Source organism: Anabrus simplex, chromosome X, assembly GCF_040414725.1.
Source record: "Anabrus simplex isolate iqAnaSimp1 chromosome X, ASM4041472v1, whole genome shotgun sequence".
In the NCBI taxonomy this organism is placed as follows: Eukaryota; Metazoa; Arthropoda; class Insecta; order Orthoptera; family Tettigoniidae; genus Anabrus; species Anabrus simplex.
The window spans coordinates 188926243-188952886 of NC_090279.1; the positions used below are offsets into that span (position 1 = coordinate 188926243).

Here is a 26644-nt window from a genome sequence, read left to right on the forward strand (position 1 = left end):
TTTAGAACCAATATTTTGGGGAAAAAAGTGCGGGTGGTATTCGGGATTATACAGTAATCATCCCACATCTCAATGTCAGCTGTTCATGTATTTAACCAAATACAACATACTCTACTGTACTTTCAATGCTTAAATATGTACCTTTCTGTTCAAGAGGGCATAAGCAATATTACCCATCACTGATTTTCACTGAAAGCCTTCAAGAAAGGACTACATTAGAAAATGGAAATTATGAATAGTGGCTTGTTCAAACTTTTCAAAGAGAACAAAACAAGACATTCTGCTTCAAAATATATTTTTGTTCCAAAGAACAGAATATTATAGGAATAGGTCCTGTCGTAACAGTATTCATGTCCAAGATGGCCCTGTTTGATCAGCTGAATTTAGTGCTGTATCACTCTGACCTACGGTGAAAGAGTTAGAAGTACACTCCTTGCCCAAAAGCGAGTGGGTTGATCCAATCTGTCACAACAAACTCGCTCTTCCTTTCCTGTCAATTCCCATTGCACTATATCAGTAAAATTCCTACAAACTGTCAATGAACTTGAGACAGGTCCACTAGCTAGCTTTGTTCTTTATTTAACAGCAATGCAAGTTGTTGTTAAAGTGGGGAACAATTTTAAAGGAGCTTGTTCACTTTAAATTCAAAATACATGCAAGAGATTACACACAGAACTGAATTTTCTAAAATACTCAATATCAGCAAGTGTCCATTACTTTTGAAAGTTTGTGAGCATTTTAATGAGCTTGAAAGTCTCCCCAGATTGACATTTTTATTCTGGTGAGCCGATAAAATGACTAATGCTGGGTATTTTATTGTATCACTATCTACAACCCGAATGAAACAACAGCACTATACAAACACTTAAAAAGCAACATCAATGTATATATTATTAATCTTATGCTTTGGATCCAATTGCACACTAATGAACCCAGTGAAGTACAAGAGGAAAAGAATAGCATTGAAGCATTTATAAGTCTACATCTCATTCCTTTTTTCTTTTTTAAAAAATTTGTTTTATGTCACACTGACACAGATAGATCTTATGGGGACAAAGGAATAGGAAAGGCCTAGGAGTGGGAAGGAAGTGGCCGTGGCCCTAATTAAGGTACAGTCCCAGCATTTGCCTAGTGTGAAAATGGGAAACCACGGAAAACCATTTTCAGGGCTGCTGACAGTTGGGTTCGAACCCACTATCTCCCGGATGCAAGCTCACAGCCGCGCGCCCCTAACCGCATGGCCAACTCGCCCGGTACATCTCCTTTTACCGATGGAAATATTGACTGGATAACATTGAGGTGATAGGCCTCATGACTGGTGCAAGAGGAACAATACCAAACTTCTTTGAAGAATTCCCCTCAAGATTCAACCTACCAGAATCGTTGACGAAGAATGAGGTCTACAAAGCCTTGAAAGGTTCACTATCAATAATGAAACATCACCTATATACAGTAAAATCTCGTTAAGACGCTTCTGCAGGGGACAAGGAAGAATAACGTGTTAAGCGAGAAAACGTATAACTGAATATATGAATCCAACAGGGATATGGAAACACTAGATACAATTTTTTCAAACATGAGGGAACTTTACATCATGTATCCTGGGGTACAGTGAAAACTGTATCGTTTCTAAAGGTGAGAGGAAAGTATTAAAAAGTGTGAAAAACACGAGAAAGCACATATGAAAACCTTTTCCGCTGGGGCTTATAAAATAACAATGCACTGAAAGGTGTGGAAAAACAACAGACAAATATGAAAACATTTGCATGGGGACCAATAAAAATATTAAAGTATTATTGCAGTTCACACGCTTTCTAAAACAAATCTGACGCGATAAGCAAGGTATTTTTGTATAGGTTTAACATGGTGAAAATCGGGACTTCGAATTTACGACACGCTAAGTGGGAAACGTGGTAATGAGGAATGCACTAACGAAGTTTCACTGTAAATGGTGTCCTCATGGGAGAAGTGTTTATTCTCTGAATAAATTTATATATATTTAAAGCAAATTATAACTTACCTGAAGCCCAGTATTGGGCCTGTAGATGGTGTACAGCTGATCTTTTTGTTTCTTGTTCTTCTCCCCTTCCTTTTTGATGGCAGCACCACCAACAGCCACTGCCAGAATGGCTGTCTGTTTGTTGTTTCGGATCTATATTGGGAGGATACACACATTAGCAGAAAATACCCTCATAAAATTCAAGCACACTACTTCATTATTACAAAGAGTCATAAACATAAAACTAGTCTGTCAGTTTGGCAACCTGCTCATGCAGGAAGCTGTTGAAATTGTCACTAAATTATTATTTCTACATAATCTAACCTGGCAGCATGTAAATGGTGATGGACAGCCTGAATTCCAGTTATTGGATGCAAGTCGCATAAGCAGCTACTGTATAAGTGGCATCATGTAAATTATGTTTAAGACAAGAATACTGAATAAAACATATTATACTTTACCTGGTGAGAGAGATAGAAACCTTCATGAGGTCCTTCTAGAGCTTCTTTCCTCTCCATAGCTTCTTCCCAGCTCATCCCTCGTTCTACATGTACAATGTGCAGCTCTGTGACAGCTGAACCTGTTGCATGTTTCCTTAGGAAAGTGTACAGCTTCACACGTTTTACATTCTCGCCGGCTGTGCCCAGATCTGCATCAAACAACCAGAACTATTACCATAAAGGCCAGGGAACAAGTTACACCCATAGTCCCACTATTCTACCAACATTTGCATAGAGAAATGAGGTGTTCACAAAGGGACCAAAAAGAAGAGTAAATATCAATGGCTTGGGGATAAAATGCCAAATGATGACTCCCAAAATCACAGGATTTGAATGAAAGAAAATCTGCAATGATTTCATAAATTACATTACTTTTAGCAGAATATTCACAGCAAGAAATTACTGTATGGTATGGTATCCTAAGAAACAAAAAGAGAGATCAAGTAAACACCAGATTTGTGAAGGATGAAGGTGGCATAATTTTAACAAAGCCACAAGAAATAAGAAATGGATGGAGAGAGTAATTTCAGAAGCTGCTGAATATAAGAACGGATGACAGTCATTCAATAGACGACCAGGAAAGGCAATTAGTTGATGAAGAAATGGATAAAGAAATTACAATGAATGAAATTGAAATGGCAGTAAGAAAGATGAAGAATGGAAAAACTGCTGGAATAGATGAAATTTCAGTGGAGATGATAAAGGCAGCTGGAGCTGTAGGCCTGCAGTGGATATATCGGGTTCTCAGGAATGTCTGGGAGAATAAAGAGGTCCCTAGGGATTGGCAAAAAGGAATAATCATCCCAATTTTCCAGAAAGGTGATAAGAAAGTTTTGAAGAACTACAGGGGAATTACTCTAATATCCCATGTTGCTAAGATAATGGAAAGGATACTGGAAAGTAGAATAAGGTTAAAGGTTGAGAAGCAGATACAGGAAAATCAGTTTGGTTTCAGAAGTGGAAGGTCAACAATAGAGCCCATTTTCATTATGAGACAACTAATGGAAAAGCATTGGGAGTACGGGAATGATATGGTGATGACATTCATTGATATTGAAAAGGCATATGACAGTGTCCCCAGGACAAAAGTTTGGGACAGTCTGGTGCAAAAAGGAATTGGACAGGGATTAATAAAAATGATATGGCATTGTATAAGGAATGTTGTAGTTGCATGCAAACACAAGTTGGCATGACAAGTTGGTTCAAAATAACTAGTGGGCTAAAATAACTAGTGGGCTGAGACAGGGAAGTGTTCTATCACCAATCCTGTTTACAATAGTAATGGATAACATCATGAGAACAGCAAAAGCAGCATATGGAGGAAGAGAAATGAACATGATGTTATTTGCAGATGATATTGTGATTTAGGGAGAAGACGACAGGAAGGTTCAAGAACAGTTGAATGTGGTGAATGGGAAGATCGAAGAATGTGGATTGAAAATAAGTGTAGAAAAGACAAACTCTTGTTATGACTACGAGGGGAGAAAGAAGGGAAAGGTCAGATTAGACTTGCAGACAAGCCCCTGGAAGTAGTGGAAACGTTTAAATACCTGGGGAGTGAATTAATGGAGAATGCTTGACTGGATGCTGAGATTAGTAAAAGGATTCAAGCTGGAAGTTGTTTCTATCATAGTGTAAGAAACATGTTATGGGACAAAGATGTGCCAACGGAAGCAAAGGATACTATGTACAAGATGTATTACGTACTCATAACAGCTTACGGAGCAGAAACTTGGACAATGACAAGGAAGGATGAGAGTCGAATACAGGCAGCCGAAATGAAGTTCCTAAGGAGTATGATACAGAACAGTAGAAGAGACAAAATAAGGAATGAGAAAATCTGGGAAGAAATTGGAGTGGAAAAAATGAATGATAGAATAGAGAAGAGCCGACTAAGATGGTTTGGGCACATAAAGCGGATGAGCGACGAAAGAATGCCAAAAAAGGCGATGGAAATGCAAATCCAAGGAAGGAGAGGCCGTGGACGACCACGACTGAAATGGAAGGATACCATCCAACGCAGCATTATAGAAAGAAACCTGGACTGGGACACAGTGTTGGAGGAGGAGTGGTGGAAAGGCCGAAGAAAGTGGAGAGGAACCATATTTGCCCCTACCCGGCTACAGCTGGATAAAGGAAAATGATGATGATGATGATTCACACCCTGTGGCAAAATCAAATAATCTGGACTCTCTACAATTATATCACATCATTTAGAACAGTTTCCAGCCACTGGCCAGGTGTCTTTGGAATATAAGCCCTTTTATTTCCTGATATTCCACCACCAGCTCTCAGTCGACATTCTGTTCTTGTATTCTCCCCTCCTCACAACAGTCCATCACTACCTTCAATCATACATCCTCGTGCTGCCTACTTCCATCTTGTGCCTGAATAAGTCTTCCACTCGTTTGACATGTCCATAACCATTTTAGCCGATATGTCTCTATCCTCCCTTGTATGCGTTCCTATTTGAGCACTTCTCTCATCTCGTTTCTTTCTTGTAACTCCTATTCTGCTCACTAAAATTTTCATTTCACTCTCCTGCCCTCTATCAGTCTCTTTTCCTTTCACTACTCAATTCACTGATAGAATACAATAGGCATGATGTACAACAGGGGCAACATCCTCGCTCCAGATCAGGATTCAAACAGTCTGAAGAAACCGTTCACACCTGCAGGGCGTACCCCAGACACCGAGATCATGGATTTGGATACTATTTAAGCCAGAAGCATGAACCAAAGGCTAAGATACCTATAAATGCTACGAGAGGATTTTCATCAGCAGTTCCGCCTTGCTAGTCCATCAGAGGAAGCAGGAGTAAGGGAGAAGGAGCTATCTTTAAAGAAATCAGATGTTTTGCTGATGTATTCGTTTTTATCTAAGATGACCGTTGTGTTACCTTTGTCAGCCTTGGTTACAATTAAGTCGTTATCTTTGATTTTCTTTTTTAGTGCCTGTAGGAGTTACAGATCAGTTTGTGTGTTCTTGTCAGAATTGGAAAAATTAGGCTAGTTCTTAAGTTTCTTTTTGATTTCGTATCTTAGTTCATCTTGTGTGCCTGAAGGTGTTTTGGAAATGGCCAGTTCCGATTCTGTTATTGTGACTATTGAGTTGGTTGTGTTCGAATCGGGCCAGTTATGTTTGGGTCCCTTAGCTAAGATTATTTCTTCATTTGCATTTAGGGGAGTATTGGATAGATTAATTACGGGTGAATGGAATTGGTTACAGTCATTTGCTGATCTATTATTGCGTTTAAATCGATGGTCTTGCGGTATAGATTTCTTTAATTTCTCCAATTTATTATCCAAAGTATGTTTTTTTTTTTTGATAGGTCTAGGAATAATTTGTCTTCAACTGATTGGAAAAAGATTGTCCAATGTGCTTTAGATAACATCTTACTTACCGCGAGGCGAGACTCGTATAATTTATGGTTGAGGAAAGATTTTTTCTTATACAGAAACTTGATTTCATCTTTCAACCAAATTTTGTTTGTCTTGGTTTGAGTTTTAGAGGTTTGTAACGAAATGCGATGTTTCTTTTTATTGTGTCTTAAGAAATTTGGTGTAAGATCAAACTGAATGCACTTCTTGAGAAAATCCATGTCTATTTTCAATTTTAGACCGAGTCCCCTATATAAAACTACGCAATTTATCCAAAAGTTTTTACGTAAAAATTACCTATTTTCATCCAAGAAGTCGGTTAGAAACTCCTTCGAATTAATAGACAAAATAACTTTAACATGCGACCTGACTATTCACTTCATTCCTTTGACATTGTTAGTATGTACCCCAGTATACCAATTTCTAAACTAATTCCTATCATCAAAAATAACCTACAAAGTAACGGTCACCTGAGTAAACTTGAAATCCAAGACTTTATTACATTGCTCAAATTGGTAGTTAACAACAACTTTTTTACATTTAATGGTACTATTTACCAACAATATGGCCTAGCAATGGGCTCACCGGCTTCTTGCGGAAATCTATTTAGACTTTCTCGAGAATACAAAAATCAATAATAAATTTCACAACATCCTCTTTTGGGCCAGATATATCGACGATGTCCTTGTAGTTAACGAAAAACTGCAAGATGCTAATACCACACTTATAACATTAAATAACATCGATCCTCACATTAAGTTCACTTTAGAGTCAGAAGTAGATCAAAAAATCCATTTCTTGGATCTAACCATCACTAGACAACAGGAATCCTTAACCTATAAGATATACAGAAAACCCACCCATTCGGCCGTCACAATCCGACAAGATTAATTTCATCCCTTCCCCCACAAAAAAGCAACCTACAACAGTCTAATACACAGAGCATTCAACATACCCATGAATAAAAAAGATCTCCACACAGAACTGAATACTATCCGCCACATTGCTAGATTCAATGGTTTTAATAATCAATTCATAGAAAATATCATCAGTAAACACAAATTCCGACCTAAGACCACGCTTAAAAAAGAACCATCCAAACACGATTCTTTCTCCACTTTTACCTATGTCAGTGGTATTCACATAATCACTAATGTTCTAAAGAAGAAAGGCATGAAAATAGCCTTCAAAACCAGCAACAACAACATGCACATCTTACATGACACTTCACATATTAATAAAATAAACAGGTACTCAAAATCAGGTGTTTACAGAATTAGATGTAACACATGTTCAAATATTTCCTACATAGGGCTGACCGGTAGGAGCTTCAATATTAGATATTCTGAGCATTTCAACACGATCAAATACAACAAATTTTCAGCCATCGGCCAACATAGGGTCGATTATAACCAGAGTTTTACCAACATCGAAACAGATATGAACATACTCGAAATAGTAAAAACGGGACCTCTTCTCAACATAATTGAAAGCTTTTACATACATCTGGATCAATATTTCAATGCCAACTACAACCTTAATGAAATTACCGAGAAACCCAATATTTTATTTGATCTTTTTATCTCCCACTTTAGGAAAAACAAATCAGCTGTTCATAACCCTTTCTTTAAATCCATTAAGGGTCCCCCACCACCACAAATACCATTAAATTCTCTCTCCCCCAACCCACCCTGAACCATTCCCTCTTCCCTCGCTTCCCGTCTCCTTCCACACTTACGTCATCCTTCCCCTCACCACCCCTCTCCTCCTCTGCTGATCTATTCTGCGTGACACTCACTCTGTCTGTTGCACATATTCCTGCAGCTTGTTCTACAGATAGTGCAAGGTGAGTATCCGTTATTTTGCCCCCTTCCCTTTGATTTTCCTCTATAAGATCTTTCGCGTTAATTCCGTTTTGTTCTTCAGGTTCATGGGTTCCGACTGAATTGAGACTACCTTAAAAACAGCAATTATTTACGCTACATAAAAACTAGTCCAGCTTTCTCAGTTCGTCAATTCTATACTGGTCATTTCGGATTACTCCCTCTGCGCCACTGTGGAACTTGCTTCTAGAACCTTCCAGAAACACAAGAATTCACATAAGATTTCACTCGATTTTAAGTGTGCAACACAAGTTCAACCGTTAATCTAAGACTTTGTCATCAAGTGACTTTAAATTACATCACAATGCTTTTATACTTCTGTTAATTTTAATTTGTTCTGGCCACATTTATTGTAACATATGTATAAGGTTTTTACTTTTATATGTCATTCCATTACCATCCCATCCCCCTTTTCATCCACATCATTTCATTTTTAGATTATGTCTTTGGCTAGGCTAGGCTGATGATGGTCCAATAAACGGACCGAAACTAGTACCTGTAATTATATTTTTAATGTTTTAACAAACGTTAAATGATTTTAAGTATTGAGAAGGTGGAACAATAAAATTGTACTCAAAGAAACTATACACATAATTCCAAACATACTAACCTAGGATGCCCATATCAAAGCGACCAGTCTTTTTGGCTTGCGTGACGATTGCATTCAGAGTATCTGTGAAATACTTGAACAGTCTGTTTTGTAGATCCACTGGCATACCCAATATCCTAGAGAACATATTAATTAGAAATTACACATTAGAAAAATAGTCTATGAATCATTACCACTTAGGATCTCAAAATAGAATCATAATACACCAGAATAATTTACATGGAGCGTTCAAGTGTGATTCCTATTTCAATTATATCTGCTGCAGGGAATCTATATTAATACCACTTGAGTACTAGGTCAAGATATACCGTACACCGGGGTTACTTTGTGAGTGCAGGGGTTACTTTGCGACAGGTGCGCGCCAAATAATAATTTCATATTTCGCGGAATATGCATTGATGGTCTGACAATGAACACTATATGTTTTCACTCCTCAACAATGCTGCTATCTGTGTGTACAATGATGTCCTAAGTGTTGGATTGGTGGCAACAGAGATCCTTTTGTTGTATTGTACTGAGCACGCGATTTTGTGAATAGCAGGAAACTTTTGTCGGCGACAGAAAACGTTATTGAGGTACACACATCAAAGTAAGTGGAAATCTTAATTTCATGTTTCCTGACAAAAATGCATGATTCTCATGACGCTTTGAGCTTTCTTTCAGTTATTTATGTTAAAATAAAATAAAGAGAAGTTTAAGGGGTAACTTTGTGACAACAATGACTCTGCCACAAAGTAACCCCAGTGTTATAAAATTACTTTTTTAGTAATGTGGAGTCTGAAGACGATGTTCCCCTATACTGAAGCAAGAATGTCCATCTCTTGTTAAGATCTCATTGAGAACTAGTTAAAAATGGTCTGAATAATCTACGTTCTTGATGCAGGAAATGTAGTATTTGCCCTCTAAGCCAGGAAGAAGTGCTGAAGCACATGTATAACAGACAATGGATGTAGAAGGTGATGCTATGAAACAAGCTGTAATTAAGTTTCATTGAGCACCTGAATCTCAAGGTATGACAGCTTCAGATTTAAACACTGTAGATGAGATTCCTAACTGTAGTGGCACCAACGGGAACTGTCCCTCAAAGAACATTAAAGACACCTGAAATGAGAATTCAAGTAAAAATGACAATGATGACATCTGTACTGAGACAAAAGACAACTCATTGCATGAAGAAGAATTTAATTCTGACTCTGAAGAACTTCCTATTCGTGAAAATCGTAACTTGGAATCCGATAAGATTGTTGGGACACGCATAACTGTACTGTCCAAGAATCTTAACGAAAGTATACAAACAAGGTGCAGTTGTCAGTGCTATGGATAGCACCGTGAAGTGGGCGGATATCAAGGATGAAATATAGTATGCAGATGACAAAATATGGTGTAAAATTAGTCCAACCATACAAAGGAGAAAACCTGAAATCTACGACATTCCAGAACTCACAAAACACAGCAAAAAGTAAACAGTTTGTTAACTATTCACTCTTTAATGATGCAGATATTTCAAGTGGTTATATCACAGGGTTTAAAAAATATACAGTGTGTTGTATTATCAAGGTTATGAAAGAAATTCTCCTTTTATATTTAGCCAGAGTATTAAGTAATGGCTTAATGGGGGTAACTTTGTGACATCTGCACCAAACATGGAAATACAGTGGTAAAAAGATAGTGTCACAAAGTGTCACAACGGGGTAACATTGTGACAAGTTCATCTTGAATTATTAAATGATTAAACGTAAATACACATATAAAAATTATTTGAAAACATGAATAAAGGATGGAAGCATACGACAATATACAAAAACCTTAATACATAATGACATTCTTATTATCCTGAAGAAATCGTCAAAACTGTCACAAAGTAACCCCAGTTTACGGTATAGCATGCAACTGCTTTCTGATGCATGTATTGACTGAAAAAGCAAATTAACTCTATAATACAGAGGTAGCCAAGTGAATTTTGAACACAGTTATAAAAAAGGAAGCAAATTTCACAGCTCAATAGTGGTTCACTTATGAATACACAGATTAACAAATTATTTTCAAAAGGATTTTAATGGAGTATGAATTGCAGCATAATCTGTATCAGTAAAGGTACAAACAACTAAGAACGAAAAAGAAAGTTTAGTCCTCATATCTCCCTCCATCTGCCCAACTTTTTTTGCCATTTTGTTCATATTTAGTGTTCCTATTCTTTTCCCAGCCACATTTTAAAAATTTATATTTGTACAAAATAGCAATAGAAAAAGAGAGGCCAACAAAAATAAAAACAAGGACGAGGGCAAATCCTGTACCTTCATTTATAGGGAATTTGTGCAGTAAACTAAAGGTAAAAGTACCTGAAACAGTGATGAATATGACACATAAATTGGTAACTGATTATAATTTTAGCTAAGTACTGGTAGATAAGTATGATAATCCTGGTCTAGGTCGACCAACCACCAACCTGTTAAGGAACTTGCTCATGTTGTTGTAATCCTTGTCCAAGGTGAGGATGCCAGGCATATTTTCGCTGTTGATGATAAGACCGACACCAACAAGCGCTGCAGCAACATCTGCAAGATAAAATGCATTCCAATAATGTTCATGGGAGTAATTAACACTTATGAACAATATTCAGTTATACATTTACAAGACTGTTAAAAAAAGGTTCCACTTCAAATAGTGTAAGAAAATCATTATTCCATACATATAACTTTCTTATTCCTTTCATTATTCCATGCACCCTTCTTAGCAACACTTGACCTAAGGAACAACATAATCTTTGGTACTATTACTTGTCTGATCATTAACAACAGTGAGTGAGCGCAAAGATATCTTCTTTTTTTTCCACTAGTGGTTTAATGTTGCACAAACACACTGAAGGTTTTCAGTGATGTGTAAGGATGGGAAAGGGCTAGGATTGGGAAGGAAGCAGCCATAACCTTAATTAATGTACAGCCCCAGTTAGCTGGGAATGAAAATAAGAAACCATGGAAAACCATATTTGGAATGCTAACAACAGGACTCAAATCCGCACAATGTTTACTGACATCTGTAGCACAGGCACAGGAGAGGCAAATGAAGCAAGGGAGCCAGCATGGACACTTGCTTCAGAGCATTAATTAGTAAATGTTAGCAAGCTGAGAAAGCAGAAGACACCTTACAAGCTATTACACTCAAATGATAATGCAGACAAATGCTATAGTAATCCATTAATATCCAGTATCTCAACTAGAACATCCAGAATCAAAACTTTCTTCCACAGTATCAAAAGACTGATTAGTCGTTTGTCAAATAACCGTCAAATTCGCTAGTTTAATTTCCTCATCCTTTCTAACTGCTACTTTCCAAACAAATAACTAAAATACGATCGATTTCCTCTTCCATAAATGTGTCACGGCGCCAGAAGTAATTTCTTTTCTTACTCCATAACACTCTACGGAAGTTAGGTGACCAACACTTTTATCAAAATATTTGGGTTGTGTCTTCTCTGATTAGATGACTTATCTGCCCTTATCAGCATTTCCACACTCCCTGGCAATGTTATGCACTCTTCTTTCTTCTGCCTATAGCCATAGCAGTACTTTCCGCAGCTTTGGAGACCTTTCTTTTTATAGAATTATAAAACACTGTATATAATCTTCCTGCTCTGAAAGGGATTACTTTGCGCCATTTCCTAGGAAGTGTTTCCTTTCCATTAAAGAGCTGAAGTTTCATTAACCACCACAGAAGTAATGCACAAAAACAAGGACCTCTGATAGCAATTCACCGTACATGAAAAAACAACAATACTATTGCTACTAAGACATAACTGTTCTATTCACACTGAAGTAACAGATTGAGTCACCCAGTTTATATTAAATAGATTCCATCACTGCCACTAGTAATCAATTGTCAAATGGCTTGCACACCATGCAGTAAGGATATGTTCAATCTAAATGAGGCCGGGAAGACAAGGATCTCATTCAAATATGCTAGCAAAGGCAAAATTCAAACCAAGCAGTCAAATTACAGACTATTCTTAGCCCAGAATCAAAAAAGTGTCCTGGGATAATAACTGTTTTACCTTTAAAGAAGTCTCCTTTGTAATCCTGCGGGGGTGGGACCAATGGAGGTTCGTAACCCATAATGGTCTTCATAGTGGCCTCCAGGGCAGAGCGACCATATTTGTTATCGATGTTGAACTGTGATAGATCTCGTGTCTCCGTAGCACGACGATCACCATGGGTCAGGGCACCCTACAGGTAGATTAATAGATATTAGTAACAAACATCAGGTACTGAACTGAAAAACAAAACATACAACAATCATTACACACATACAGACAAAAAGACTAAAGAATACTGCAATGTATTTAAAACATCGGCAAACTGTACGTGATATGCAGACAAGTACAACACAGTTCAACCCGGAAATTAAATTAAATAAGACTAAAGCAAGGTTGATACAAAAGTAAAAGAAAAGATTTTCCTTTCCCTTTCCGTGTCTAGTCTAATCAATCTTTCAGTTAACAATACATACTTGGAATAATACTATTAAGAGCAGCGATGATGTGGTTGTTGAGGTGTAACTATGACTCAGATTGTATCAACTGGATCAATTTCAGTAGACAATGGTTTAATACGAGTGGCTCGGTACCAGATGTGACTAAGCGCCATCGCGGTTCATATTGACATTTTCAGTGTAATGAGTAGAAAAGATTGTATTCTATCTATGCCGCATATGACTAACAACCATACTGTTTCTGTAATGTGCTACCACCAGTGAGCAAGTCTGGCACTATAAAGACTGTGAATGTGTGAGCCATATATGACTCTAGAATGAGATCACTAACACAAAAATATCCATCACAGGACAAAAAGAGCAGTGGTTTCAGATTTGACACATTGTAGACAGTTCACTTATGTTTACAACTTTCTACAACTTTCAAGAACTTGTTCCAGTGTCTGTTGATTTGAGTGAGACAACAATTGGCTGCCTGAGCGGATTTAGGGGCACAACCTCACTCTTGTATCCTCAAAGGCACAGGATAACGACTGCAAAAAAAGACCGACCAATTGGAGCTGTTGAAGTAGCATATATCCCTCTCATTCATTACCGGTTCTACAGAAATTTGCTAACAGAAGTTCAGGATGGAGAATGTATATTATAGTTTAATTCCTGTGGTAGTGCCTGTGCAATTATCCAAGGGGAGGAAAAAACAAAAAAAACCAACCACCTCCCCCATTGTCTTTACAGCCTAAAACATGGTGACTGTCGGAGGACATATTATAGTTATTTCTTTGAGAGCATAATTTGTAGAATTTGTAGTACTGATACACATAGTAGCGTAAGAGTAACACTTGGAATACTTTTCAATATGAAAGAGGATACTTTTCTCATTGTCCAGGTGCTTGAACGAATGATTTTGAAAGCCGTTACAATTTTAAATTCCGTGTTGATTTTATCCTTCATTTATTCAAAATGTGGCAGATGGGGCTTAGTCACCTCTAGCACTGAGCCCTCCATATGGTAGCTCGTTTATGTGGAAAGGGTAATACAAAGATGTAGTAACTGCCCTTGTCATTTAGTGTTTTCATGTTTGTACTTGTCTCTTCTTTCCACTACTTCCTCTTCAGATACAAACCTGTCTGTGTATTTATCCTATTATGTGTCTATTTTCAAGCTCCTACCCTGCTATATACAACTTGATTTGTCACCTGCTCCTTTTCATTATATATACAGACCTCTTTTTTGCACACAGACCTATCACTGAGTTTATCCTATTGTGTGCTTCTATTCATGTTTCTGTTCCGATATAGGTCTTTATCACCTTTTCTTCCCCCATCCCATTACTTTTACTGACCTGTTGGGAACCTTTTCTTGTTCTGTGTTTGTCCCATGTTCTTAATAATAATAATAATAATAATAATAATAATAATAATAATAATAATAATAATAATAACAACAACAACAATAATAATAATCACAACAACAACAATAATTGCTTATGTCCCACTAACTACTCTTACGGTTTTCGGAGACGCCGAGGTGACTGAATTTAGTCCAGCAGGAGTTCTTTTACGTGCCACTAAATCTAACAACAGGAGATTGACGTATTTGAGCACCTTCAAATAGCACCAAACTCAGCCAGGATCAAACCTGCCAAGTTGGGGAAAGAAGGCCATCGACTCAACCATCTGAGCCACTCATGTCCAATGAATTTTCGGTCTCTTCTATTTTTCTGTTTTCATCCTTCTTCTTATCCTTCACCTCCCATATCAAGACTGAAGATCTGTAAAGATGGTGCGGCAACGAGTATTGAAGCCTGCCGTACTGATGAAGCTCGGAGGCAGGAATGAGTTCAATGGGGGCTAAAAAGAAATGGATGTAGAAGAACTAGGATTGAGGAGAAAGCCAATATACTGGTGGACAGCTGCAGAGATTGTCCATGCGCTTTTGTGTTTTCATATTTGTGTTTGTTTCCACTTAAGGCTGTTACCCCTAACCTCCCACAGTGTTTATCCTGTAAAGGGTTCCTGTTTTAAAATAACCTGATGTCACTTTTCTGATGTAGAAGTCTATAATCTTTAGTCTGGTTTACGTTACAAAAACAATTAAGTTCAAAAATCAAAATAATTTCTTAACAATATGTGTGACGACAGTGTTCAGTATCTCATTGTAAAGAGGAAGGACCAGTGTATTAAGCAACAAGGGTCTGGCCTTGGCATAACATTAGGTGATGCAATAGCACTGCTAGCTTGAGGTACACCCTACTAAAATTGTGTCGTGCGGCTAATAATTAGTGTAGGTCTGGACATTGGAGTGGTGACATATTATGGGAGATGTTTGATATGTCTCGGCGAGTTCTACAAGTATACAGCAAAAACAAAATCAAATAGTGATAAATTTGAGAAAACTGTCAAGCAAAGAGTGCGCGAAACTTCTTTCTTCTGCAAAATGCAGAAACTTTTAATGAAAGAATTGATAGAAATAAATTAAAATGGTTTGGGTATGTAAAGAGGATGCATGAGAAAAGAATACAAATGATAGAGATGAAGTTCAAGGGAAACAGCAAGAGGGAGGCCTAGAACAAGGTGAATTGAATCAAAGAGGAGTGCAAGAAGAAACCTGGACTTGGACAAAAAAGAAAATGGTGGAATGGACGATAAATGGCTGAAATGTCGTATGGCTTCTAGTGCCGGGATAACCCAGGACGGGTTCGGCTCGCCAGGTGCAGGTCTTTCTATTTGACTCCCGTAGGCGACCTGCGCGTCGTGATGAGGATGAAATGATGATTAAGACAACACATACACCCAGCCCCCGTGCCATTGGAATTAACCAATTAAGGTTAAAATCCCCGACCCGGCCGGGAATCGAACCCGGGACCCTCTGAACCAAAGGCCAGTATGCTGACCGTTCAGCCAACGAGTCGGACGATAAATGGCTTTAAAATTATCAAAACCATTTTTGAGAGCTTAGAGAGCCTTTTAAAAAATTCCAAAAAGGCCAAAAACACCAATGTTGAGCACCAAAAGGTTTATCACGAGCGCCTCACAGTTAAGGAAGTCCAAGTGTCATGAGGCGAGTTCCAAGTTACTGGATCCTCAGCTGAGCATATCTACCGCCCCAGTGGTGGAAAATGTTTTGGAATTCATGGTCTGTAAGACGTCAAATTTGTTTAGAATTACAAAATAAAATGCCAACAATAAAATTTCAAACCCATACCGACTAGATGCCCCTATGGGTGGGGGTGGTAGAATAATGCCCATGGTATCCCCTACTCGAATTAAAAGGCAACAAAAACGGGACCGTATGATCTCTTAAGTTAGTGGGCCATTAGCCAATTTGGCATTGTTTCCACTTGTGCCAGGCTCCTCACTTTCATCTTTCCTATCTGAAACTCCTTGATCAACTTTTGTTCTCTTCCATAGCTGATGGTGTTAAGTTTTCGAGGCCTAGGGAATCTTTCAACTCCGCACCCTACCAAGTCCTTGTCCTTCTTTTGCCGATTCCTTCATTCTTCGGTGGGACAGACCACTTCACTTTCGATTAGCGGTGAGAGGATTGTTGCCCCGTTGAACTTCCTCTTAGAACAATAAGCAGCAGCAGTAGCACCACCACCACCACCATACCAATTAGATATTTTATTTCAAGAAACCCTACCACGCAATGAGCACTCTACGTTACAACTTGTGGCCATGAACCTGACACATTCCCGATCAATCTTCTTGTTCCTTTCTGTGACACATAATACTCCTGTGGATAACTTTGGTCCTATCTGTACTTTGCTCTTTGTCTCCCCCTTTCCAGTGGGTTTTTCCTCTCTTTTTTTTTTTTTTTTTTTTAATTTGCTTTACATCGCACCGACACAGATGTGGCGATGATGGGATAGGAAAGGGCTAGCAGTGGGAAGAAAGTGGCTGTGGCCTTAAAGTACAGCCCCAGCATTTGCCTGGTGTGAAACTGGGACACCACAGAAAACCATCTTCAGGGCTGCTGTGGGTTCAAACCCTCTATCTCTAGGATGCAAGCTCACCGCACAGCCAACTCGCCTGGTTATTCAATGTTTAACATGCTTACTCCTTGTTCTGCAATGCACACATTAGGATGTGATAACTGATGTTCAACGTACATCACGTCATCTATATATCATCTGTTCCAGTTTCAGATTCTCTCTGGGTAGCTCTCCACTTCACATCATCTATTAACAAAAGTGTGTTGTTCTACTTACCAGACTCTCCAACCGCTTGGCAACGATGGAGGCGAACCGGCGCTCTCCAGCCAGGTCAGAGATCAAGAAAATGTATTCGGGGGCATTCACTTGATTACTACGATGTGTTCGACCTGCCAAGCATACGAACAGTATTAGTATACACAAATGTACATTAAAACTATTTAAATTTAAAAAAAGGAAAACAAAGCATAACCCTAGAAATTGTCTGATGAGAATATGGAAAACCACAGAAAACCATTTTCAGAGCTCGTGTTAAAACACATCACCTCCTGAATTCAAGCTTTTAGCTATACAACCTGTTACATGCAGCCAACTCGCTCAGTAGACAGATAATATTCAGCAGAATTTGCAGAAAGGTTTCTTTTACAGGAACAGCTCAAGCAACAAGGATGATAGCATGGAAGAATCATAAGAAATAACGTCAGAACCATAACTATTCAAAGGGAAACAAGCTGGAAAACTCACCAAACTGCTGTATAGCCCTGTCCGCACTCCAGGGCAACTCTAACGTTATGTGGACTCTTCGACGCTGATTCCGGGCACGTCTATCACTTTGCAACGAAATACCGCTTGACGCTGCCTCTGATATGATTGCCACATCTTTCTCCCCATCCATGAACCTTTGTTTCTCTGGAAAAAATCAAACAGAATTAAAATAGCAATTCCTTTTGTTCACAAATGTCCGCCAAGACTTAATATATTAGATTATTAGAATATCATAGAACATATTTTGATGATATTCAACTCTACTACAATTTTCCCAGTTATCACTCAATCTGAAAGAAATGAATTCATGACAAACTTTAACTGAAGTTAAGAATTTAGGATACCTTTGCTTCAGGTTTTCTGTATAAAATATCTGGAATATATTAGTAAAAATGACTATTAAATTACTGGCAACAGATCACATTTGATACCGGGAGGTGGGGATGGGGGAAAGAAAAGGAAGCGACATTTACAACATCTACAGTAGATTAGAACCGAGTGAAAGAAATGTCAGTTGGGTCCTACATGAGGCGACATTAAATGCCATTAGTACTGAAGGGGATAAAGTGTGATCCTGAAGGTAAAAACAAGGCTGCTGTCTAGTAGCAGTTGCCTTGATCAAGAATACTGCAATACATTCAAAACACTACAACAAAGCCAAACCCCATGGAATTACAGCTCTTGAAGGGCCTTGGCCTACCAAGCGACTGCTGCTCAGCCCGAAGATTACAAGGTGTCGTGTGGTCAGCACGACGAATCCTCTCGGCCGTTATAATGGCTTTCTAGACCGGAGCCACTAACTCACCGTCAGATAGTTCCTCAATTCTAATCACATAGGCTGAGTGGACCTCAAACAAGCCCTCAGGTCCAGGTGAAAATCCCTGACCTGGCCGGGAATCAAACCCGGGGCCTCCGGGTAAGAGGCAGGCACGTAACCCCTACACCACGGGGCCGGCACATTCAAAACACTGGCAACCAATTAGTACAGTACTTAAAGACAGCATTGTTTAACCTGGACAGAGATTGTAAGAGAAGTTTAATGGACTGCGGAAGCTTCAATTCTAAGCTTGGTAAACCAGTACAGTAAAACCTCGTTATTTCGAAGTCGTTGGGACTCAAAAATCGGACTTCGAATTACGTGATTTCAAATTAACCGCCAATTCGTAATTCAGAAGTACCAACCCTTGCCGCGTTACGAAATATTCTAAGCCCGTTACTGCATGCAGTTAACCGTAATTCACAGTTTATACCTTTCAAATGCCATGAAAAATGGTTTCCAAAATGTATCCAAAAAGGTGCATTTACAGTATTCAAATAATGCACTTGCATATCTCGCTGGCAAATATAACCTCACGCAACGAAAGAAAAAAAAAGCACAATTCGAGACGAGGAGAAATCTATGCTGGCTCCCATGTGAAACTGCTTTATTCATTGGAGTACTATACTGTATGCATTTTAGATGCCTTGTATTTACACAGAAAGTACCCGATGCCCTTAAAATCAAACTTACCTATGACTCTATCCTTGTACGATTTCCTGCCATGGCACTTTTCTCGTACTTCAGAAATTTAAACACTTGCCGCGTCACAAAGTATTCTAAGACCCATTAATACACGCAATCACCTCGATTCACAGTTTAAACCTTTCCAATGCCATAGAACAACTATTTCTGAAATGTATCCAACAAGGTGCATTTACAATGTTCAAATAATGCACTTGGATTAATCACTGACGAACAAAATCTCACACAACGAAAGAAAAAAAAAAAAATCACACAATTCAAAGACGAGGATAAATTATGCTGGTTCCCTTGGGCAAGTGCATTATTTTTTGGTTATCTGTACTGTTTGCATTTTTAAATGCTTTGTACTGGGATGGAAAGTGCCCAACGCCCTTAAAACGTAGCTTATCAAACTTTTCTATGACGAGGGGATAAAGTTTCTCGCTTCCATGTGCATTGCAATTGCAACGCACTACAATGACCCCCATCCCCGACCCTTGTACGAGTCCCCGGCTGGCACTTTCTCCTTTAAAACTATATGACTGTTTGGGCTCGCATTAAAATAAAGCAATGCAGTTTCATCGGCAATGACAGTATTGTCCGGTGCCTACGAATTTATTATATGAGCCACGCTTTTTCGTCAACTGTCGGCATCGCCAGTGTTCGCGCATTCTGTTTTCCTGCACACTGCCTGTTGCGTGATATTACGGCGTTCCTGAAAAGGTTGAATACAAAAGAATTCCGATTTCATTCAACTTGGCAATCATGAAGCACACTGCAGACCCACCGAAGTGAGTGTAAGTGTGGAAAGCTACCCCTCCACATTCCGGAACACGCGTTCTATTATGACGCGGAGCGGATAAATTTCGAGTTGAAATTACTCTGTAACATACTATTGTTTTAAAATGTAAAGGCAGTTTCGAATTAAAAGCCTGAATTTCGCTAATGGGGCCAATATTGTACTTCGAATTACGAATTATCCGTATTTCGAATTAAACAATTTAAATAATATGCAAAACTGTATCTCATGTTTCCGGGAACGAGAGCTTCTTCGAATTACGTGGGGTTTTGAATTAACCGATTTCGAATTACCGAGGTTCTACTGTAATATTAGTACTAAATTAAAAAGTTGAATCTTGATATAAAAATTTACTGAAAAATACTGTCATTTTGATGACAATTTATCTTAATACAGAATCTATGAAGAAACATAATTAAAACAATAAAGTACCAGTTAGATTTAATGTTTCAAGAGGAACATCGACTTCTGATCGAGATTCATACTGGATACCATCCTCCGTCTGCACAACCCTTCCTTTACGACCAGTCATCTGAAAGGAGAGGAAAATTCAACATAGATTATAGCACATGGAGTTGAAAGCAAAGATAGTTAAGTCCCACCATGCTCCTTATTACTCAATTAAATTAAAATGCATATTTATTAAAACTTACACATAAACAGCCGTTATTTTTCTCTTTATGAAATTACATCAGAAGAGTGTAATGAACAACATTTACTGGTAACAGAACATACTACTTCAACTGTGATCACACAGTGTATAGCCAGTTATGCTCAAAATTACACAAAATATGTTACTGAAAATTGAAAAGTATGGTATGAAAATCAGTGCAGAGAAAAGCGAAACCATGGTGATATCAAGAGGAGAAGGACGAGGAAAAGGCATTGTGAAAATTGGTGGTCAAAACCTTGAAATTCTGGGCAGTTTTAAATACCTAGGAAGTGAATTAATGCAGAATACAAGGCTGGACATGGAAATTAGCAAGAGGGTGTAACAGGACGATGCATTTTAAAGGAATTACCAAGGAAGGGTAAAGAGAAAATGTACAAAATGTAACATGTACCATACTAGCTCACATAGCTGAGACCTGGTCAATGGTGAGTAGGGAAGAGAGTAGAATTCAAGCCAGTGAAACGAAATACTTAAGAAGTTTGATGGGAAAGACAAGGAAACAAAGATGATACAAATGAAGTTGGAATAGAAAACCTAAATAAGTGTAAACAGAGATGGTTTGGACATGTAAAGATAATATAGGAGAAAAGAATACCAAATCATGTGACTGAGATGAAGTTTGTGGGAAAGAGAGCGAAAGGGAAACCTAGAACAAGGTGGATCGATTCAATGAAAAGGAGTGCAAGAAGAGGAAACCTGGACTGGAACAGAATGATGGAAGAGATGATGTGGAAGGAGAGAGGAAGGTGGAGAAGTGCAAGTGCCTTGACCCAGTAGGAGCTAGCAAGGGAAGAAGAAGACAAAGAAATTATTGATGCTGAAGAAAAAACACAGAAAAATATTTGGGCGACATATGTGTGTAGAGAATTAAACCCTGTCCACTTTGTATGCTTCATTTTGCAACATGGGGTCTTTGGATGGTTAAATGCATTAAATGGCCAAGTGAGACAAGGGATGGAAGTTGCAATAGCTTCGGACAAGATGCAAAAAATTTGTCTCAGATGGTAGGGACACATCGTGAGCAGAGAACATCGACCAGTTACAAAGACAGCTGTCCACTATAACCCAGGAGAAAATCAACCATGCAGCCGTCCCAATAAACAGTGGCTCTTGATAGTCTGAAGGAAGACATGAAGATCTTGGGTGTCAGATCTGACGATGCCCGTAACAGGACCATATGTAGAATGGTGTGCAAAGTAACGGGCGCTGCAGCATCGTGGGAAAAAACGCTAGGAAGAAGAAGAAATGCAGTATGTCCTATGGGTTTTGACAGTGCACTTTGTATGAACACAATACCAATACATATGGTAACAATGTATTAAGTCACAGCGTTAATACTGATGCCATTCCCTACCTCAGTATCTGCATCATGTTGAACATACATACCATCTGGTTTTCATGGCCGGAGTCTCTATGAATACAAAGGAAATAATTTCCTGGGCTTGTAGGCTGTGTTCGAATTGAGTTTGTAGCTCTAAATGCTTCACTAGAAACTGCACCTGTCATTTCAAAGGGATCCGATCTTTGAAAGTTAGCATGACCTTGGCCCATAAGCCCAAAAAAAGTTTTTTCCATATTTATCTGCATTATATTATTATATGAGTAATTGAGTGTAATGAAGTATATGCTCTGTATTAGTCTAATATTAGAAAAGTTAGTTCGATTGGAAATAGATAAAAATGCTACATCATCACGAGCACAACACTTCAAGTGTAGGATTAGTGACAAGCGAAAACATAGAAATGAATTCCATCTTCTGACATGTATGTGCAGACTGTCCTTGTCTTTTTGTGTTTCCATGTTTGTTCTCAAATGCTCTTTCTACTAGTTGCTCTTGTGATGTTGATCTGTTGATTAGAAGTACAGTAGAAGTCCGCTATAGCGAGTACGGCATATAACGAGAAACTCGTTATAACAACATTTTTTGTTCGTCCCTTCAAAATTACTATATTAAACTGTGTATTATCCTTCTGTTTTTTTGCTAATTGCTTTACGTCGCACCGACACAGATAGGTCTTATGGCGACGATGGGACAGGAAAGGCTAGGAGTGGAAAGGAAGCGGCCGTGGCCTTAATTAAGGTACAGCCCCAGCATTTGCCTGGTGTGAAAATGGGAAACTACGGAAAACCATCTTCAGGGCCGCCGATAGTGGGGTTCGAACCTACTATCTCCCGAATACTGGATACTGGCCGCACTTAAGCGACTGCAGCTATCGAGCTCGGTGTGTATTATCCTTCGGTTACAGTGAGAGCCCTATCACTGACGCATCCATTATTACGAGCGATTATGTGAGCACGATTCTTTTCCGTTACCGATATTTATGCACCCAGTCATTATACTGCATGCGATCAATCATTTTCGGTATTATTTTCTCGCTATGCCCACTAGCGAGCTCTCTCGTCGACATTCGAAGGCAATGTCGAAGTCGATTAGTAATAACCGTCGACTGCTGTTCCGTAAAGAAAATGAAAAAAGAGAACAAGTTTTCGTAATAAATGAGTAAATAACATGTCCGATAACAGTTGTTAACTCAAAGATAAGGGTTGAATAAATGATCGCTTAATTTAAATGCTTAAATACTGCAATTAAATAAGAATTGGATACACCTCAAGATATGGCAGAGGGCATCATTGATTACAGAGATTAGTTTATATTTTCTTGCGCCCCTTAAATTATGGAAAGGCTGTTATCACGTAAATTTATAACGATAAGGTTATACTGGCGCTTAAAGTATGTTTTCATCATACATATAGTATAGTGAAGTTAGGATAGGTCTATTTGAATAAGAGAACTGAAACGTTTAACACAAAATGCGATCATTTTTGGTACGGTATAGTTTTCGCGCTATGTGCATTTGCCAGCTCTCTCGTCAACATTCGAAGGCGATGTTGGAGGTGATGTTGGAGTCGATTAGTAGCTAACATCCGTCGACTGCTGTTCTCTAAAGAAAATTAAATAATAATAATAATAATGTTACTTGCTTTACGTCCCACTAACTACTTTTACGGTCTTCGGAGACGCCGAGGTGCCGAAATTTAGTCCCGCAGGAGTTCTTTTACGTGCCCGTAAATCTACCGACACGGGGTTGTCGTATTTGAGCACCTTCAAATACCACCGGACTGAGCCAGGATCGAACCTGCCAAGTTGGGGTTAGAAGGCCAGCGCCTTAACCGTCTGAGCCACTCAGCCCGGCTAAAGAAAATTCAAAATGAAAGAAGATAACATGTTTTCATAATTAATGCGAAAATAACATGGCCGATAGCAGTTGTTAACTCGTTAAAAATAAATAAAATATTAATTTTAATGTTATACCGTATACTGAAATTAAGAATGTGATGCACCTCATTGATTTCAGAGGATAGTTTATATTTTCTCGCGTCTAGTTAAATTTCGGAAAGACTATTCCCGTGTGAATTTTTAGCGAGGAGCTTATCATTTCTCTACATGCATTTCAAAAATGTTTTCATGATACATATACGGTTAGGTTAGGACACGCCTTTTGAAGAAAATGGCAATGTTTGCCACAGAAGCCTCTGGAGTGATACCATATTTCTCCAAATCAAGCTTGACTCTTTCTCAGAATCTGATATGAAAAATCAAGGGTCGTTTTGCATTTGCAACTACCGCAGTAGCTACGCTGTTTCATCCCCCCCCCCGCGCGGCGGCACACACACAAAAGTCATTGACAATACCGACTGCCTCCTTATCATACATCGCTAGCCACGGCAACCGGTCGTACAGTACCTATGTGTAACATCACTGGATCTTGGGAAATAGTGAAGAGAGAATGACATTCTATTTACCTCTACAAAAACGTTTCTCAAATCTGCAGAATGGCACCAAAACATGCGAGCCTTCGAATTCTTGGCAAAGTTACTGTTTTCTAGATTAAGTGTTTTTAAAAGTTCGTGTAAAGTTGTTCGTATAAAGAATTTATTTCAATTTCGCCATTAAAATTTTTTTCTTTATTGAAACACTGGTCTAAATGGATATAGATATTTTCTAATTCTGTCATTAATTTTCCTTTTTCTATCTTCTCGATAATCAATCTGACAGCATCTGGTATAATGCTGATAATCTTGCATTCCCCTTTTAAACAATCACCTCCACCTGCATTACCATAACATCTTCGTTTCAGATTAAACCAAAGAAATTTCTTCAGTAAATGCTATAAAGAATGAATGTTGGAACAACTCTCACCTCTGCTACATTTTCTGGCCCGCCTAACTCATCAATGAGCTGGTCAAGTGTGTTAGGAGGTAACTTTTCTCCCAGGGATTCAATCTTCTGAAGAAGTTCCTCCTTCATACTGCACGCTTTCTCTATGGCATCACGTGGTGGAGGAGGAGGCCCGCGGTCTCCAGCATTGCCACTATCTCCGTTGCGCTTTCCTTTGTGCGTTTTACGAGACAAAATCGAATTGATTTTATCTTGCGTTGACTGCCGCTTTTTGGAGGATTTGTGTTTCTTACCTTTCTTCTTTCGACGATCCCATGGATCTGAAATTGATGAGAAACATAAATAATAATTTTGTGACCTAATAATAGCAAAAAAATCAAGAATATTTTAGCATCTGTGTTTACCAATTAGTTAGGAAAGGATATATTTTTACAGTACTTGGATGAGCATTCTCAAGGGCACGAAAAGCACAGGGGAAAAACACTTGAAGTAGGGCAGTAAATAATTGAATGCATGTTGTGGCATTCTAAGTGGAGGTTAAAATAAACATTCTTCAAACATATATATGGATTCATACAAATTATGCAAGAAAGAACCGCAGAAATTAGGATTATAAATGGCAGAGCTATTTAACTGTTGTGTAGAAACTGTATATTCCTGTATTAATGCACATGAGACCATTTCATTTCATCACACTCAATTCTGAAGAATAACATGATCAATTACCAAACTACTTCCACTAGTTTTAACTGTTACAAAAAATCATGGCACCCATAACAACATGGGTGATCCACATATAATTCGACAGCAGTACTTTTTTTATGGGTCTGTTATTCTGCCAGCAAATGGGAGTGTATTATAATCACTGTTAAGATAATAAAAGACCGAGGGAGTTAGCCATGCGGTTACGGGCAACGCAGCTGTAAGATTGCGTTCGGAAGATAGTGGGTTCGAATCTTACTGTCGGCAGCCCTGAAGATGGTTTTCTGTGATTTCCCATTTTCACACCAGCAAATGCTGGGGCTGTAAGGCCATGGCCACTTCCTTCTCACTCCTAGCCCTTTCCTATCCCATCATTGTGTAGGTGCAACATAAAGCATGTGGTAAGGAAAGAAAAATCATAAAAGTACATTTTCATTATAGACTTTCAGCATTCAGCCTGCACACCACCATGAACTGATTTTATGCACTTTTTGCAAGTAGCTCTGTGGCCTTGTTTAGGTCGACACCTTTTATCATTAGATCATTAAAAACAGAGTTTAACCTTCATCGCCTTTTTCTCCCTCTACATCAATCAAATCACAACCTTCCTACCTTCCATAGTCAAGTCCATTATCCTCTTATGTAACACATCCTCCTCAAGTTGCCTGCCATGTCCCCACCACAAAAGCTGCATACAATGAGTTTATTCTCAACACATTCCAAGTAACCTTCTGTCATTCTTCCCACGCATTTGTACCAGCAATCATTCTAAGTATTTTCAAGTCCGTTACTTTCAATTTAAAATTCTGTTATCTAGCGGAGGTAATGCCAGCATCATATCGTCTCTATCCACTGCGGTACGACACATTTTTTATTTTTTCCTGGTGAACACAAAACCCATTTAGTTTAGTAGCGTGTGAAGGCAGGATTTTAAAAAGAGGGATTTCAGGATCAGAATTAACTGCTGATTAACACAATTGTAAGGGGTTCATTTCTTTTAACATAAAAATACCTGCATTTTCTACCAGATAGCCAAACGAACAAATTTGTCACATTCCATGTCCAAAACATTTCTCACACACTCTCTTTTTACCCAGGGTGGTAACATGACCAGTAGTTGATACAGTAGAAGTCCGTTATAGCGAGTACAGCATATAACGAGAACCCCACTATAAAGTCAATTTTTGTTTGTCCCTTCAACTAAGCATTATCCTTGGGTTATAACGAGAGTCC

At 38.6% G+C, this 26644-nt stretch overlaps 1 protein-coding gene across 4 annotated transcripts in view; it reads right to left on the reverse strand.

Annotated features, from left to right (window-relative positions):
* The window catches only part of sno (strawberry notch), a 205929-nt gene that overhangs the window by 28561 nt on the left and 150724 nt on the right, over positions 1-26644 (reverse strand). For all 4 annotated transcript variants that reach the window (XM_067159301.2, XM_067159299.2, XM_067159300.2 and 1 more), the window contains exons 15-23: positions 24731-25029; positions 20289-20388; positions 17536-17700; positions 17068-17180; positions 12421-12592; positions 10819-10927; positions 8373-8488; positions 2461-2648; positions 2021-2152 (exon numbers count right to left, since the gene is read on the reverse strand). In XM_067159301.2, the coding sequence (XP_067015402.2) occupies positions 2021-2152; positions 2461-2648; positions 8373-8488; positions 10819-10927; positions 12421-12592; positions 17068-17180; positions 17536-17700; positions 20289-20388; positions 24731-25029 (1394 nt within the window). The remainder of the gene's footprint in view (positions 1-2020; positions 2153-2460; positions 2649-8372; positions 8489-10818; positions 10928-12420; positions 12593-17067; positions 17181-17535; positions 17701-20288; positions 20389-24730; positions 25030-26644) is intronic.